The sequence below is a fragment of the Pogonomyrmex barbatus genome, unplaced genomic scaffold (genome assembly GCF_055798465.1).
Source record: "Pogonomyrmex barbatus isolate J1 unplaced genomic scaffold, ASM5579846v1 scaffold13, whole genome shotgun sequence".
Taxonomy (NCBI): Eukaryota; Metazoa; Arthropoda; class Insecta; order Hymenoptera; family Formicidae; genus Pogonomyrmex; species Pogonomyrmex barbatus.
The window spans coordinates 6,887,860-6,905,095 of NW_028297109.1; the positions used below are offsets into that span (position 1 = coordinate 6,887,860).

Here is a 17,236-nt window from a genome sequence, read left to right on the forward strand (position 1 = left end):
GACATCGAACAGATGATCGCCAGCTGTTCGAGCGCACGGTCCACGTCGACATGGACATGGACGAGAGTTTAGAGCGTTGTGTGAAATCTTTGGATCAGAACGAGGAGGATGTACGCGATGAAGCGCGACGAGCGCTGCTCGGCATCTGTCGGAATGTGCTGAGGTCGCCGGACAATTATAGGTCCCGCGAGTTGCGCCTCGACGATGAGGTCGTCGTCGAGAAACTTCTGCCGGCCATCGGTGCCATGGAGTGCCTGTTCGACGTCGGTTACGTTGAGGTTCGTATTTGATTGGTCCCAGATTTGTCATTTAAATCCAACTATTTATTCAAATTTTTGCTAAGCTATTAAGAATTATATCCAACAGGATGGAGACCGCATCTTCCTGCCACGTAACGCATCCCTCCTGAGGCTCCAGAGCTTGTCGAGATTATTGTGCACTACAACAGAAAGCAGTCCCATAACCGATGATATTGATAAGAGCTCAATGGCGCAGAAGGCGTTTTTCAATAGTATCATCGATCACTTTTACAGTGTTATGCACTATGAAGATCCAAATCTACAGAAACAGGCGAGGAAGATTGTGCCCATCGCGCAATTAGAAATTGCAACGATGACGAAGATAAGAGAACTACAAAAGTAATTGAATCTATGCTCTTTATCTTTCCTAAATGATAAAACTTATCTTTACGTATTTGCTCGTTTATCTGGCATTTGTAGATCTTTCAAATTAGATAACTTGACCACAACTGGAACTACTTCTTCGCAATTTGAAGCAGAATTGATTGCTAAGGACTTATTTCTGGTCGAGCTTCTGCGTTGGTTTAAGTATGAATTTTTCGAATGGGTTAACAGTCCCATATGTTCTACGTGCTCAACTGAATGTACATATGAAGATGCAATACAATCTGCAAATCCTCATTGCTCAAGGATAGAATTACATAGGTAAGTCTTTTCTTGAATAAAATCATTGTACTTACCATAAGCAATTTTGTAGTCTGTCACATTAACTCATTCTTAGATGTCAAAAGTGCAATATAGTTGTCGAATTTCCTCGTTATACGCATCCAAAGCCACTGCTGACTCTGAGACGCGGTCGCTGCGGAGAATGGACTAATGTCTTCACGCTTTTATGCCGATCATTAGGCTACGATGCACGGTTTATATGGGATAAGACAGATCATGTCTGGACAGAGGTACGTAATTTTATTAGCTTCAATGTATATTTTATAATTGAATCTTGTAGATGTTACTTTTTTACTTCCAGATATGGTCGGCATCTAACAAGAGATGGATTCACATAGATCCTTGTGAAAATGTCATAGACAAGCCGTTAATGTATGAAAAGGGATGGCAAAAGAAATTATCATATATAATAGCCTATTCCAAAGATGAAGTGCAGGATGTCACGTGGCGTTATACGCGAGATCAAGAAGCCGTTATGAAGAGACGTAAAATTTGTACCGAACAGAGCTTGATAGAGTTACTTCAATCCTTGACCGACCAGCGGCAAAGCTCTGCTAATTACAGCCGCGCGCGTAGGGAATACGTCATTAAACGGAAAGTGTTGGAGCTTGCTGATATGTTGTACATTCCAAATTCGCGAAATAAAGATGATGAAGAGACCTACGAGGGACGAACTTCGGGTTCTCTCATGTGGAGATTGGCACGAGGCGAAACTACGCAGGCATGTTTGAAATTTTGTAATCAGCACGAATCAAATTTTAAAATAACAACAAAGCGTAATATAAAAGACTAAATTGTCTTGGAAAATTTTCGTATTTTCGTGAGTTTTCATTCGAAAACTTTCGAAAATTCATTTTATTAATGCTATTTTCGGAATAAAATAATAGAATAGTAGAAATTCGCAAGCTACTTTTTATAAACCTCAATTAAAAAGAGCTTTTACTATATCTTTTATTCATTTAATATAAATTTTTTTTTTTATTAGGCTGATACTAAAAAAAATTATATTTGGGATGTTTCTAAATATGGACAAACATTCGAGTTACGATATAATATCGTTAAAGATCTATATGACATCATAGACAACAACGGTACTATTCTGGAACAAAAGTCTGGATGGTTAGAAGGAATGAATACTACAGAGGGTGGAATCTTCCGTAAAATAGAGGACGATTGGAAGATGATTTATTTAGCGCGATCTCCGCAGGCAAAGCAAGGACATGTTAAGTGGACTTTCGACATGAAATCCGGGTCATGTCTAGAGACATTTACTCTAAAAGCTAAGTCGTGTGTGTTTCAAGGAGGTAGTGTATCCTGGAAAATCGAAGCTGTCTTTGATGACGACAAAACGATTATCATACCAATCCCTAACTGTAATAACTTCTACACAGAAGAAGTGAGACAGGCAATGAGATTAAATGTAATCGTAACGTTATCCAACGGACAAGGCCAGCATGCTTGGCAACATGCTCAACTTTTTCGACAAAGTCTAGATAATACAGAAGAATCGTCTATGATAATTAATATTCAGTTTAAAAATCATTGCGTGTAATTTCTAAATCCTTGTTAATCATCTAATTTTCATAGGTTAAATTATTAATATGATTTCTGTATAAGATAAGATTTATATAAAATATAGAATTTTTTGTTTTCCTTTTACTGAATACATGTGGTATACATATTATTTATATCTCTTGAAGATAGACCAAAATCTTTAGTCAATGCGCTATTAACGGGTAAATAGGTTTGATAACTTTGTTGTTATTCAAACCTATGTACACATGCAGATGGTGTGAGTTATCAAACTGTTATAATTTAAAAAAAAAAAACAAAGATATGAGACAAAGACGAATCTTCTTCATTTCATATTTTGCAAATGTTTATGGTAAATACATTTTTTTCAATAAAACATTTTTCTCAATAAAAGTAACTAGAATTTTAACTTTCCAACGAAACCAAGATTTTTGTACAAAATATTAATGATTAAATTAATCCACAATATTTATACAAATTTCATAAAAATCGCAAATTTTGGGATGAAATTAATTTTTCTAGTGTCATTAATTAACACTATCTCGTCAGTTAATTAACGATGTAATTAATCATGAACTCATTAGAAGTGTTGAAATTTTAATTTTCCAAGAAGACCAAAATCACCTTACTGCGATTTCTTTATATGAAGATATTGACAATATCGATCACAATTATCCGATCTATTCGATAGATGGCGCACGTACACATTCACGTCGACGGCATATCGCATTTCAAAGGGCTGGTACTACACATGTTTTCACATCTTTTTGGGGATGGCAAAAAATGTGAACATGCAAGCAAAAACTGTGAGGGGAGTTTTTCATTATTTTTTTTTTCATGGAACACACGTACCGATTTTTAAAAGATTATAACTTTTCAAAAATAGACGTAGAAACATAGGATAAAGACGAAATTTCTTCATTTCGTATTCCGAAAATGTTTATATTGAATACATATGTTCTCCCTCTGATACATATGTATATATACAAGATGTCCGAATATGTCAGAATAAAATATAAAATATCTAAACTACTGATTTGTATCTTAACACTTTTTATCAAAAATAAATAAAAGAATCCTACTGCCTAATAAAAAATATATATAATTCCATTTAAAAAAATAGCGACCATAAAAAATCTCGACAGTAGCGTCATTTACAAATAAATCAATTCAGTTTCAAACTACAAAATTTTACAATTTAAACTACAACTTTTATATGAAACATTTTTCTTTAAAATGCATTGTGCAAAAGATCTAAAAATGCATTATCTAAAATAAAATGCTATGCACATATACCTATAAAAAAATCTATGAAAAATAAGAAAAAACCTATTATAAATTATAATATAAAGAAAAATCGATATAATAAAAAAGTATTAAAATTTATGCAAAAAATATGCATAAGAAACGTAATGAAACGACAACACTTATACAATTAATTCGCTTATATAATTATTAGAATAATATTAAATAATATTAAATGCATGAAAGTATAACTTGATAGTGTTTTTGATTTGCTGACTTAACTTCACTTGAGACAGTTCTGTTTTTTATCTCACGTTTTTTTCTCTGTTACTTTTCTCTCTATCTCTTTTTTTTTGCTGGACTCAACTCAGAGTCAGCAAATCAAATATACTGTAAGTCTTCCTGCGAGTAGTATTTGAAGCACATTGTAAGAAGTTAGCAGTTAGAAAGTTTCTACTATTCCTACCAAACATTTCGATCGCAATTATTGGAGAGAATATTTTATGACTATTATTATGGTATGTTATATTTGTCTATTTTTACGAAATTAAAATTTTATATATATGTACACACACACACACACACACACACACACACACACACACACACACACACAAAATTTATTATATAAATAAAAGATATTTTAATAAAAATTATTTTATTATTGAGATTAACAAAACTTTAAATATTTAGATACATTAAATATATAAATATAATAAGAGACAATGGTTTAAAAATAGAATAATTTTTAAAATAAATTGCAAGCAATTGTAAAAAATTTTATTATAATTGAAGCAAAAGTAATACAAGTACAAAATAATGAGCAATGTTATTTATTTATTTTTTTATAATATCTTCTTTGTAACATATTACAAAGTACATATCATATGTGTGTGTGTGTGTGTGTGTGTGTGTGTGTGTGTGTGTGTATATATATATATATATATTGTATGTAATTAATACTTTATTTTATTTCCTATTAAATAATGAATATGTATATATATATATATATATATATATATATATAGAAAATGAAGTGAAGTTTTAATTTATATTTATTCAATAATAATTTAACTTAATTTGTTGATTTGTTTGAAAGTGGTTAAAATTATGGAATATAAGTAATGCGAAAAAAGTCAAGAAAAAATAATTAATAACGTAAATATGTTAAAATAATAAAAACATTTAATATTTAACTATTACTTTATTCATATACGACAAAATTTTTTATTCAATTTATATCGCTTATTTATTATTTATAGATGCGTTTGCTTCCTGCCATTATTTTTATCTGTTGGTCCACATTAATAACTGGGAACGACCACAGATTCAGACACTTAAAGAGTAAACCCTTCCACGAAATGGAAATTGAACACAATTCTCGATCGATGCTTGAGAACTCTTCAGTGGACCATTTATTAAAAGATTTAATATTTAATCGACCAATTGATAACATGGATAATTGGAAACCACTCGCTAACACTTATTCAAGATTTCCCGAATTTTATATGGATAAATTAATCACATCCCAGTGTCAAGAGATAGTTTTTATAAATGCAAGACTCTCTGACATTAATCAGGATTTTATTATCAGTTCTGTGATTACATGCCTTAATATCACAAATAATAACATTGAAAGAATCGCAAAAAACGCCTTTAGGAAGCTTCCTAATTTAACTTATTTGGATCTTTCTCATAATAACTTGAATCCAACAGAATTATTTAGTTTTGGAAGTCATAAGAACCTGAAAGGTCTCTTTTTGGATAATGCAATTCGCAAATTTGAATTTAGAGACAAAATCGAAATTTCCGAAGAAAATTATCCTAATTTAGAAATCTTATCTCTCCGAAACAATATTTTTACCGATATATGGACTTCACGTATGAAATTCTTAATAGAAAATTCGAATATTTTTCAATTCCCCAACTATTTACATACAGAAAATGATCTAAGTTTTTCGAATCATTATATTGATGATGATATTATACAAAAAGCTCCATTTCCTAAATTAAAATACTTAGATCTTTCAGGAAACAATATGATAAGTACTGATTTTGTAAAATTACTGCCGAGTACTTTACGTTGTCTTGATCTTCATAATAATTTGCTCACTACTTTGACTTTAAGCGATAAAGGAAAAAATTTACTTACACTAAATTTAAATAATAATAATTTTTATTCAGTGAGAAAACAATCATTTGTACCATTTAATCTGAACGAGCGATATAATCAACATACTTATAATGAATATGATTCACATAATCTGATTAATCAGTATAATTCGGCATTGAATCTGAGTGGTCTAGAGAATTTAGTTTACCTTTCGATTTCTAACAACAAAATTAATTTTATCGAATCAACTGCTTTCCAGGATATCAACAAGTTAGTCTATTTAAATTTATCCGCAAATGAAATAAATAATCTCGATAAAAACACCTTTGCAAGCTTACAATCTTTGAGCACACTTGATTTGAGTTTTAATAATCTTCAGAGTGTTCCATTATTCTCACATGAAACAAACATCAGTGTATTATTTTTAAATTGCAACAAGATACAAAAAATAATATCACACTCTTTTATTCAAACATCAAGATTAACAAAATTGTTTTTGGAAGAAAATCAGATTTTTGAAATCGATATTAAAGCTTTTGATTATCTTTATAACTTAGAGGAATTAAATTTATCGAAAAATCTGTTACATTTTCTGCCGGAAGGGTGGACAAACCATTTATTGTCTTTGAAATATTTGAATTTGAGTAATAATACATTCACTTCGTTGGAATCGCTACCGTTAATCAATGCAGTATCATTAATAGAGATACATTTGATAATGAATCCACTTAAACATCTTAATGTTAATTATTTCGAAAGTTTACCACAAAATCTTACTATCAACTTAATGTAAAGTAATCTAATTTTTTATTGAAAATTAATCATCTTATTTGGTGGAAATTTCAAACAAATTTCATATAAATTAAAATTTTTGAAATTTTGTTCTAAAAATATTCTCAATGTTTATTGAAGATAATATAAGTTTAGTAGTTGATAAATGCATTTTTTTAATATTTATTATCAAAGAATTATTTTACTTGCGATGGTTTAATAATGGTTTATTGTCACAAAAAAATATAATTATTTTTATTAAGAATTATTTAAACTCTTTAACAATTTATATTTACATATATAATATGATATCATATTACAATAATATATTATATATATATAAATAGTAATATTATTTAAAAAATGTTTAAAAATTATTATAATGGATAAATTATTGTAACTATAACAATTACAATGTCATGGAAAAAATATATCCTATTTTACTTTTAGAATTCTGTTATTTTTAATAAAAAGAGAAATACTAAAAACATTTATATATAATTATAGCATTTTAATAATATCTTATTAAAATCTTTATAAATCTTTTCTAATGTGTTTAACTTATTTCCCTGCGGAAAATTCTTGTAAATTTTTATAAGTAATCTCATAAGTTTTTATGAGTCGCGTAAGATCTTTTTATTTATAAATTTTATATAAGATTACATAAAATTATTCAAGTTTGTGAAACAACTTTTAAGATCTTGAAAAACTTAGAAAGTTTTAAACAAAATGTAAAAATATGAGTATGTTATAAGAGTATCTTATAAATAATTGAATTCATGTTTTAGGATAAGATATAATAAAATTTAAGATTATAACTAATTCATTAAATTTTAATTATAAGCTTTTAAGATTTTATAAATTCTGTTAAAATAGAATTGTGTTTCTAAGCTTTTTAATATAAAACCTAATAAAAATTTATGCATATATTGTACTCATGCGCTTTTATACATATATTGTACTCGTGCTGCAATTATAATCTTTGTCTTTAAATAAAATCAATAAGAAGTTATTTTTATAAAAAAAAAATTATTTCCCTATTCGATATGAATTAGTTCTAATTTATAAAAGTCTCTAAATTACAATAATATCAAATTATAATAAACAAGTTATCAATAATATCAAATGATACTTTTAACATATTTTGCCTGTAAGCAAGAGTTCAATTAATACATGATACGATATCCATTCATATCAACTAGTAAAAATAATTATTGTATTGTGTATAATAATAGATATTAATTGTTCAGAGTGTATTAAAAAATCTTGTATATCAAATGCATGAACGAATAATATATATGTAGCGAAGCTACAGAGATGCATTCAATCTTTAATTAGTCGGCTGGTTCTCGGATAATAGGTACGATAACAACCTACAGACACGTTTATCTCTTACATTTAATTATCCCGAAAAAGACCTCATTTTTGCTTCTCAATAGACGAATTTTTTAATTCATCGATTAATACATCGCATTATACGCAAATGCAACTTTGCTCTATAAAAGCAGCATTTGCGCATTATGCGATTAATCCAATCGAATAGCGAAACCAATCAGAAAAAAACACTTTTACCTCACTCCTTCTTGATTCTCTCTATTGAATGAGGAATTATATTATATATAATATAATTATATATAATATTATATTATATATTATATTATATTATATTATATTATTATTATATTATATTATATTATTATATTCAATCTATAATCTATAATTGGTCAATTCTTAATTTCTGATTTATGATCTATTGCTAATAGCTTATTGTAGAAAACCTATTATGGGTATTCATGATCAGTTCTTATATTTAAGATTGTCTTAAGATAACATTTTAACCAATAAAATAGCCATATGAGCTTAAAACCGATTTACTATCGCTTATATTACGGGTGGGGCCCGTTTGATCACGTTGCAATTTACCACCAGTCACTCATAGCGTTTGAACAGAGGAAAATTTCTAGACACCGGCCACTGTGAGTGGCTGTGATCAATCGCAACGTGGTTAAACAGAACGCTCCCTTATATTACGTTCTCGACTGTGATTGGTTGATTCGCTTATTGCTTAAGTTTACTACTTAATTTTTTGTGTGCTGTAGCTCTAAATTTATTGGTTTTTGACGGTATGAAAATGCAGTCAACTAGTGAATTTCCTCAAGTAAGCCCTAAGAAATTGGCCAATCATAATCAATTTATAGAAGAATAATCGAGTCTGTTTGCTCATCTACTACTGGTGTAATTAACCAAACATAATCGAGTATTCTTCTATAAATCGATTATGATTGGCCAATTTCATAACGAGTTCGACAGTGTCGGAGCGTACCGAGGCCGAGGTTGACAACGAATCGCAGTTGCCTTTCGCGGAAAATCGATTGAACTCAGATGGACCGCGGAAAAGAGACTCGACTACGTTCACATCGTCGCGTGACCACTGCCGCATGATATAGAACGAGACAGAAGAAGAGAGAGGAAGAGAGGGAGATAGCGAGTTTTGGCCGATGGCGGCTGTCAACTCGCAGAATTCAGCCCTCGCACGGACGGTTTCTTGGAAAGTCTCGCTTGTCCCGGGCCGAAAATAGCTGGCGCGCGCTCGCGTTGAATGCGCGCGGCACGATTTACAGGACCGCGCGACTGAAGAGGAGCCTCTTATATGACATCGGGCAAGGAGACAATGGGGTAAGTAAATTCCGGCCGCCTCGGCGCTCTCTTTCTCTCCTCCGCGCTCCGCCTCCTTTTAAGGGTGTGTAATGTTCCGCGTGCATGCGACCGAACTCGCGTGCCGCGGTGCTTATTCCCCTCGCGTATGTGCGTACATACGTGCGTGCGTGCGTGCGTGACGACGGAATTGATCCCCCGGAGCGCGTTGCGCCCCGAGGATATCTCGCGTCTCGCCGGCCTCCCCGTCGTATTGCACGCACCGGATCTGCTCGCGGAAGATGCGGTAGAACGATCCTCGCCCCCCGCGCTGCGCTGCGTTGCGTCTCTTTGCTGCGTACATCCGTCTCCCTCGACTTAATTACCGGCCTGATTGGCATTAATGCGGTGCGCATCCGGATAATATACCCGCGAACCGTCCGCTTTCCTCATTCGTGAGAAATAGCGATGCGTTAATCTCACTATTGGAAGAAAACCAATCCTGGTCGAGCAAAAATTTAAAAAATCGTGCACGAAAGTCCGAAAATCTTCAAAGATTCCTCGAACACACTCGAATATGTATTGGATTATTTATGCAATAGGAATAATATATCCAACTTTTTTTAATGCATCAATATTTATTTCAAATAATTCATAAATTTTCTTGTATTAATTAAATTAAAAATAAGAAAAATTTCTTAATGAAATAATATATTTTTTATAAAATGTATGAAATCATATTTTGCTTGTTGATATTAAATATTGGATATGCAATAAATCTCTGCAGGTTTCTGCATCTTCTTCTCATTCTTCTCCCTTTGTAATTTTATACAACAATTCTGTATAGTTTTAATACGATCATATTAATGAGGTCAGATAAAAATAGATCCTTTGTATTATATATGAAAGACCACATATGCACTGTCCTATTATTATTCAAATTGATTACAGTGAACAACCAATTTTCATGTGCAAAGCACACGTATTTCACATTGATCCCAAGACCAAGCGGTCTTGGGTACCGGCATCGTCGGCAGCAATATCAGTATCGTTCTTTTATGATTCCACCAGAAGTTTATATAGAATAATCTCAATTGAAGGAACAAAGGTGATTATAACACTGACATTTATTAAAATAGACAGAGGAGATATACATGTTTACTCTTTTCTTCTTTCTTTTTCTTTAGCCTGTCATAAATAGCACAATTACTCCAAACATGACTTTTACCAAGACATCGCAGAAATTTGGCCAATGGTCGGACGTTAGGGCAAACACTGTATATGGTTTGGGCTTCGCATCCGAGGCTGAATTAGGAAAGGTTTGTATATCGCATTCCTTACAATCTGCAAAATCTTTATACATCACGCTTTCAAGGAAAATGTTCTTTGTTAACAGTTCATCGAAAAGTTTCATGAGGTAAAAGAAGCTACAAAGTTGGCCAATGCAAAGTTACAGTCAAATAGTTCTTCAGTCACGCCAGCTACCAGCGCGAATGTCAGCCCAATTACATCCCGATCGGGTGTGCCATCGTCAGAGCAGGACCTCATAGACCCACCGAATTCTTCGATGATTAACTCCAATGTGTCGTCGAACAACCAAAATGCGAATGTCAATATGATCTCTGCTCAGAACAGTGTATCTTCGGTAAGCAGCAGTCCTTTACCTGGTAGTTGTCAGAATAAAGTGGACGACGAATTGAAAAACGCAGTCCATTCAAGATCACAGAGTGTTTCTCAGAGTACAGAAAGCCCGCAGCATCAAGGGAAATCAGCGCAATTGAGTTCAACGCAAAGCGGACAGTCGGCCGAGGTGCAACTTAAGTATGAGAATGACAGGCTGAAACTGGCTCTAGCTCAAAGTTCTGCTAACGCTAAGAAATGGGAGGTACGATCCGGATGAATATTCTATTTTTATAATTATAAATAGGCGGTTCGCAGGCAATAAAAAATTATAACTGGTGTGTTATAGGTTGAATTGAATACTCTTAAGACCAGCAATGCAAGATTAACGAGTGCGTTACAGGAATCCACAGCTAACGTTGATGAATGGAAGAGGCAGCTACAATTGTACAAAGAGGAAAATGCCAAAATAAAACTTAAATATGCTGATTTGGAAGCTGGTAAGATCGCGGAGGGAAATAGCGAAGCGCTAAGATTGAGAGTCGAAGCATTGGAAAGTGAGTTGAGAACGCGAAACGAAGAAATCAAAGCTCTCACTATGGCCACTAAAAATAAGGATTTTGTGGTACGTACGCCTAATTCGTTCAATCCCAGTGACTGTTATTCTCATTGACGTTTTACGTCATCTTATCAAAGATTTGATTAACGAATATTTTTTTTTCGTTTTACAAGGCTTTACAAAAGGAGAACGCAGAACTCCGCGAGATGTTAAATGTAGTTCATGAACAATTGGAACTTGCGTTGAGTGCAAATAAAGTTCAAAAACAAAATTTGGATACGTTAAACGCCAGATTAGCTGGTTACATACAGGATTTGGTAACGGTACATCGAGAAATCACAAATACGCTGCAGACTTAAGTTTGCATAGAAGAAACCTAAGAACGCCTCTCTTAGGTCTTTTGTATTTACTATAAGCGCGATGTACGAATGGACGATATAGATTAATAACAAAGAGAGAAGTTCCGAGAGCAAAGAAATCGATTAATCGAGCAGAAAAATAGAATACTGAGATAATCGTCTCGAAAATAGTATACTACAGAAGAGATTGCTCCCTGATCATGTATTTAAATTGAATTGATCTGTTTTTTCTTTAAAGATAAGTTTCGTGCCATAATCATGCTATTGTTATACAGAATAGGACACTAACTTTACCACCTGTTTTTTTTTCTTCTGACATTTTACACGTCCGCATGAAATATATAATTTTAGATGCGAGATATATTAGTAGGTTAATTTCGCATTTTAATTCTGTTTTCAGAAATATAATGATTGGTCTTACAAGAATTAAAAGAAATTCCGCGCTTTTTTAAAACGAAAATTTTGATGGAAACTGACTTAATGCTTATCCGGATTATCTTTTCCTGATATTGCATTAAATAAAAAGTTTCTTGCATTTTATTTATAATCCGCGAGATATAGTAATAGCTCTAACAATTATATTATTAGACTCTCATTCCAGAACATAGAGTTTCTCATTCTAGATACAGTAATAGTCATTACTGTAATAATATCGCAATGGTTGTAATAATGCATTCGTAATCGCGTTCTTATTTGTAACTCTCAACGACTGAGAATTGAAAGTGCCGATCTTTTATATTTATTCTTCGATCGATATAATCTATTCTAATATTATCGAGATTAATCTTATCGAGAAAATCTTATATTTCGTAAAATATGGATATTACTAACAGAGAGAGAGACTACTTCTCAATGAGTTTACAAGTGATTTAATAGAACTCGGAATGAGAGCCTAATGATTAAAGTCAAATCATGTCATATGTCGACCAGATACTGATAGATACGGGTAATATGTAAAAGAGATTATGTGCGAACACTGGAATATATTTAAGTAATTTAAATATTTTATATCAGCAGAAAGTTTTTGTTAATATTCTTGACATTTTTCAGATGTTACTTACAATGAATACAAGAATTTAAAACTTTCTGTTATACTGAATGGTATTTAAATTGATCGAATCTGTTCGAGTGTTCAAATATATTTATCTCTCTATGGATAATACAGGGTGTCTAAAAATATACGGTCAAACTTATACATTGTATTAAGATGGTCGAGCATGTGAAGACAATTTATATTAAACTTGTCCAGAAATGTACTTTATATTAACAAATTACGAGAGGTTGAGAATTTCCTAGCAAAACTGTTTTCATCGCTTTCTCATAGTTTTTTGTCATGATAATTAAGAAGCAAATGCATGTCAGTTATTGTTTAATATTTCCGCATAATAATAATTACATTTATTTAAATAAGACATTACAAAGATCCAATAAACTTGTATAAACTATAGCAGACAAATAATATGCTTATATATATAAATAGAAAAGAAATATGGACAATAAGAGAAATCAATTTCAAGCAATTTATATATAGGGACGAAGAAAAAAATGTTATATCATATTCTTTTTATATTTCTTTTAACTGTTACTTAATTTTTCTAATCTATTTTATATTAAATTTACTACTTTATAATAATACTTTATAATAATATAATGGTATTTTTATGTTACTTTTTTTACTTTTCTACTACAATTTCAATTTTAGAACGATTTTAGATATAAGACGACAATGACAAATAAAAAAAAAATGAAATTTTCGCAATTTTTAGATAATGTTTGCATAGTATAAATTGCATAGTATAAATTAAGTGAATGTAACAATGTCTTCTCTGAAATGTCGTTTACGAATCATTGCTTCACAATGTGTATAAAACCATCTTTGAATTTTATTGTGCAAAGTGCTAATCATGTGTCTAACTGATTGATAATATACTACATACATTGATATATGAACAACAGCATGTTTATGATAGTTTTAATCTTTTTATGAAATATGTTTTCTTATGGATTAAATATTCATTTTGCATTTTTCCTCTTTATTAAAATTCAGGTGAATTGTATTTTGTATGTTAAAAGTTCAATCAATTTTTCACAATGTCCGAACATCTACAGGTATGATCTTTTATATATAGCTTTTTCTGTTATGTTAGAAGAAAGATATTCCAGATGGTAAAGTTCGGTGTCCCGTTCTGTAAAAACCACATACAGTTTTTGAATTTGCTGTATGTGAGCATCATTCTTATATATAAAATACAGTAGAACGGCGACTGTCCAAAGTGCGTGTTTGTGAGAGGAATGTTTTCGTAAGAAAGAGAGAGAGAAAGAGAGCGTTCCTGCAAATAATTCATCTGAATGAAAGAAAAGCACAAAAAAATAATATTCTTCCAACAAAGATTATCAATATCAGTATGATAAATATAATACTGCTTCCCTGAACGCATTAAATATTAAAATACGCATCCTTCTCGCCTCTCATAACTACATTGCGTTTCAATGCTAACACATTATATATATATATATATATAGAGAGAGAGAGAGAGAGAGAGAAAATAATTTCAGATATCACAAATTTTTTCTTGATTACGAATTCTTTGACTTAAGCGACTGGTTAAAGAATCCGGAGAAAGAAAATACAGTGTGAATCTGGAACTTTTTGTACAAACATTTATTTTAACTTTTTAATCCTACAGTACTTGTGCGGCATGCTATGTAAGATTTATTATTCATGTTTGCTTATCAAATGCATTGATTTTGCATTAAATTCGCATTTGACGCTAGATTATAATATATTTTAATTATAAAGATATTTGTTGCAATTTTTATATCAAGCTGTGACAGTACTGGAGGGTTTAAAATAATGTTATTTATCAACGGAGCTATATAATCTTGTTATTAGAGAGAGAATTTGTTTTTAAGGAATTATATAATATATATACATATATACATATTTTCTAGATTATAAAATGCTTTATAAATATTGTCTTTTAATTAGATGATTGTCTTTTAATTGTCTTTTAGTAAGATCTTTTGTTATTTCATATATCGTATATATCTATTATTTAATGTTTTTTTTTTATTGGACAAATCGTTATTCAATATCGGTTTTCGTATTAATTTATATTGTCGGATAATCGACGTTTTACTGTACAACTTAGAAATAGTTTGATTTTTCATGACATGTACTAAAGCCAATAATTGCCGCACAAACGCGCGCATTTATAATTAAACAATTAATATATGCACTTATGTATTGAACCCGTCAGAGAAAAATGTAATAATTTTGTGGCCGTATTTCGGCCACAGATTTATATAATCTTTTGTAGCTTGTTTTTATACAGGAATTTATGTTAAATGCATGTTTGTTACATTTTTTATCATATATATGGAATCATAAATATTGGAACATGTATCATTATTATTATTATTGCTAAAATCTTATTATTGTTGTTGCTATTGCTGCTACTTCTACTATTGCAATCACGATGCTATTATTAAGTCATTCTCTTATCCTATTACTATCGCTCTCAAATCTCTTTCTGTCTATACATCTATTATTGATATCTTCATTATATCATTATTTAGTATTATTGCGCGAGTGGCATTGTTGTTAGAAATACTTTAATTACCGGTGTTGCAAATACATTATATTAATTGCGCCTGCAAAAATGTTTAATAGTTAGATATATAAAACATATCAAGAACGTCACACGATTAGCATAACATGCGTTTTTCGAATTTTTCTTATTTTTTACTTCCTTGTAGGAGATCGTAGTTACCCATGAGCATAATTAACAAGGTCTACGCATTTAATATTAGTAATGTTTAGTGAAACCCCCAAGAGAGATTATAGCAAAATTATTTAATTCGTTTGTACATTACATTCATATTGTTCTTGTGTATACAAGTTTTTTTTATCATTGTTGATTTATGACGATACACACACATACACACACACACACGATTTGAAATTGTATGTAAGATGGTTTCTTTGTGTTACGCACACAATTTAAAGTTGTCAATCTATTCTGATATATTCGACGAAGACTCTTTGGTAGCTGTACATTGATTCTTTTATAAAACCTTATGATACGTTGGAAATATACATTTTACTGTTAAGAGGACTATGTATCATATTCTGCAAAAAAGATTTATTATCAGGATATTATTCATAGTTATGAATGATTATAGCATTCAGCTCGCGCATTCTTCGCTGTACTATAATTGTATAGCGCGGACGTGTAAGGGAATGATTCATATAAGAATCTGAATGATTCTTTCAAAGTGTGTAAAGGTGATGAACCTAGACAAATTTTTAGTAGATAATTTAGATAAGACAAGTGCAAGATGTGCTAGAGGATACACTTTTTATCGTACTGACATATATATATTATATATATATGTATGTGTCGAGAAAGTGTTGAAAGGAGACGAATTTTTAATTTGAGGAATTGGAAACGGAAGCCTCGCTTGCCATATGTAATCTTAATAAAACATTTTCAGATGGCTTCTCTGTGTTCTTTTTTCTCACTATAAGTTTTAAATAACTTTAAAAAATAAGTTTAGTGATTTTTATATATACGAGAATTAATCGATACCAATACTTTTTATCTGTATTAAAATATTAATAGAGATTTTAGATCGTTTTTAATTTATTTCTTTTGCTTTTTAATACGCTAATATATAAAAGATTTCTTATACTTTCAAACAATAATTCTAGCGTATTAAATACCATAATAGATTCATTGAATTCCTTTGGAATGCATTATTGAAATTTGATTACAATGTGTGAGTAAATTTGCAAGTATGTTGCAAGCATATTGGCATCTACAGTATGGCAGACGCATTGAGAGAGAGAGAGAGAGAAGTAAATACACATACAGAAAGTGACGTTTACAGGATTATAATGTGGTTGCGTTCAACAGTTCGATGAAACTTGTAATATCTGCTGAAGATACGTAAGATACTTCGATGATAATCTAAGTTTAAATTAAATTTGTATTAAAAAATCACTTCGTTTATCGATTTGTCATATTGAAACAATTTCGTAAATCGCATTAAAATCTTTTTAAATAATTCGATATTACAACTCCTTTATTTATAATTCAAACTCATTCTACAGTTCATAGAAAAACGCATGACATCTCGGGCATTCTGTGCGTACCAATTCCGTCACACATTCGACATGCAAAAGAACGTCACGATCTGTTCTCATTGAATCAAGGATTATGAATCATACTTATGAGTAATATCTACTAAGAAAAGTACGTAATAAAGGACACGTAATAAAGAATTCTATCTTAAATATCTTATCTTATTCTATCTTACACATCATGAAACTGCAAAATATATCTGATGTAAAGGCTTTAATCCATTATTATCTTTTTCTTTCATTTAAAAAAGAGCTAATATAAAAAATGAAATGTAAGACCAATTATTAAAA

At 30.9% G+C, this 17,236-nt stretch overlaps 3 protein-coding genes across 4 annotated transcripts; all 3 read left to right on the forward strand.

Annotated features, from left to right (window-relative positions):
• Positions 1-50: 50 nt before the first annotated feature.
• Pngl (N-glycanase Pngl) lies at positions 51-2,629 on the forward strand. The gene is made up of 6 exons (XM_011634472.3): positions 51-278; positions 367-638; positions 720-944; positions 1,021-1,195; positions 1,267-1,686; positions 1,951-2,629. Exons 1-6 carry the CDS (start codon positions 51-53, stop codon positions 2,515-2,517), a joined length of 1,887 nt encoding a protein of 628 aa, XP_011632774.2. The 3' UTR covers positions 2,518-2,629.
• Positions 2,630-3,033: 404 nt separating this feature from the next.
• On the forward strand, positions 3,034-7,639 carry LOC105424318 (uncharacterized). The gene is made up of 2 exons (XM_089072107.1): positions 3,034-4,261; positions 5,006-7,639. The coding sequence occupies exons 1-2, from the start codon at positions 4,247-4,249 to the stop codon at positions 6,647-6,649; spliced, it is 1,659 nt and encodes a 552-aa protein (XP_088928233.1). The 5' UTR covers positions 3,034-4,246; the 3' UTR covers positions 6,650-7,639.
• A 1,374-nt stretch (positions 7,640-9,013) lies between these two features.
• Positions 9,014-16,301, forward strand: homer (protein). Of its 2 annotated transcripts, XM_011634475.3 has the most exons (7): positions 9,014-9,303; positions 10,213-10,369; positions 10,449-10,580; positions 10,658-10,906; positions 11,000-11,146; positions 11,231-11,506; positions 11,614-16,301. In XM_011634475.3, exons 1-7 carry the CDS (start codon positions 9,278-9,280, stop codon positions 11,797-11,799), a joined length of 1,173 nt encoding a protein of 390 aa, XP_011632777.2. In that variant the 5' UTR covers positions 9,014-9,277; the 3' UTR covers positions 11,800-16,301. The 2 variants fall into 2 exon arrangements, with proteins under 2 accessions (XP_011632777.2, XP_011632776.2); XM_011634474.3 differs by having other exon boundaries at positions 9,015-9,303; positions 10,658-11,146.
• The last annotated feature ends 935 nt before the right edge of the window (positions 16,302-17,236 follow it).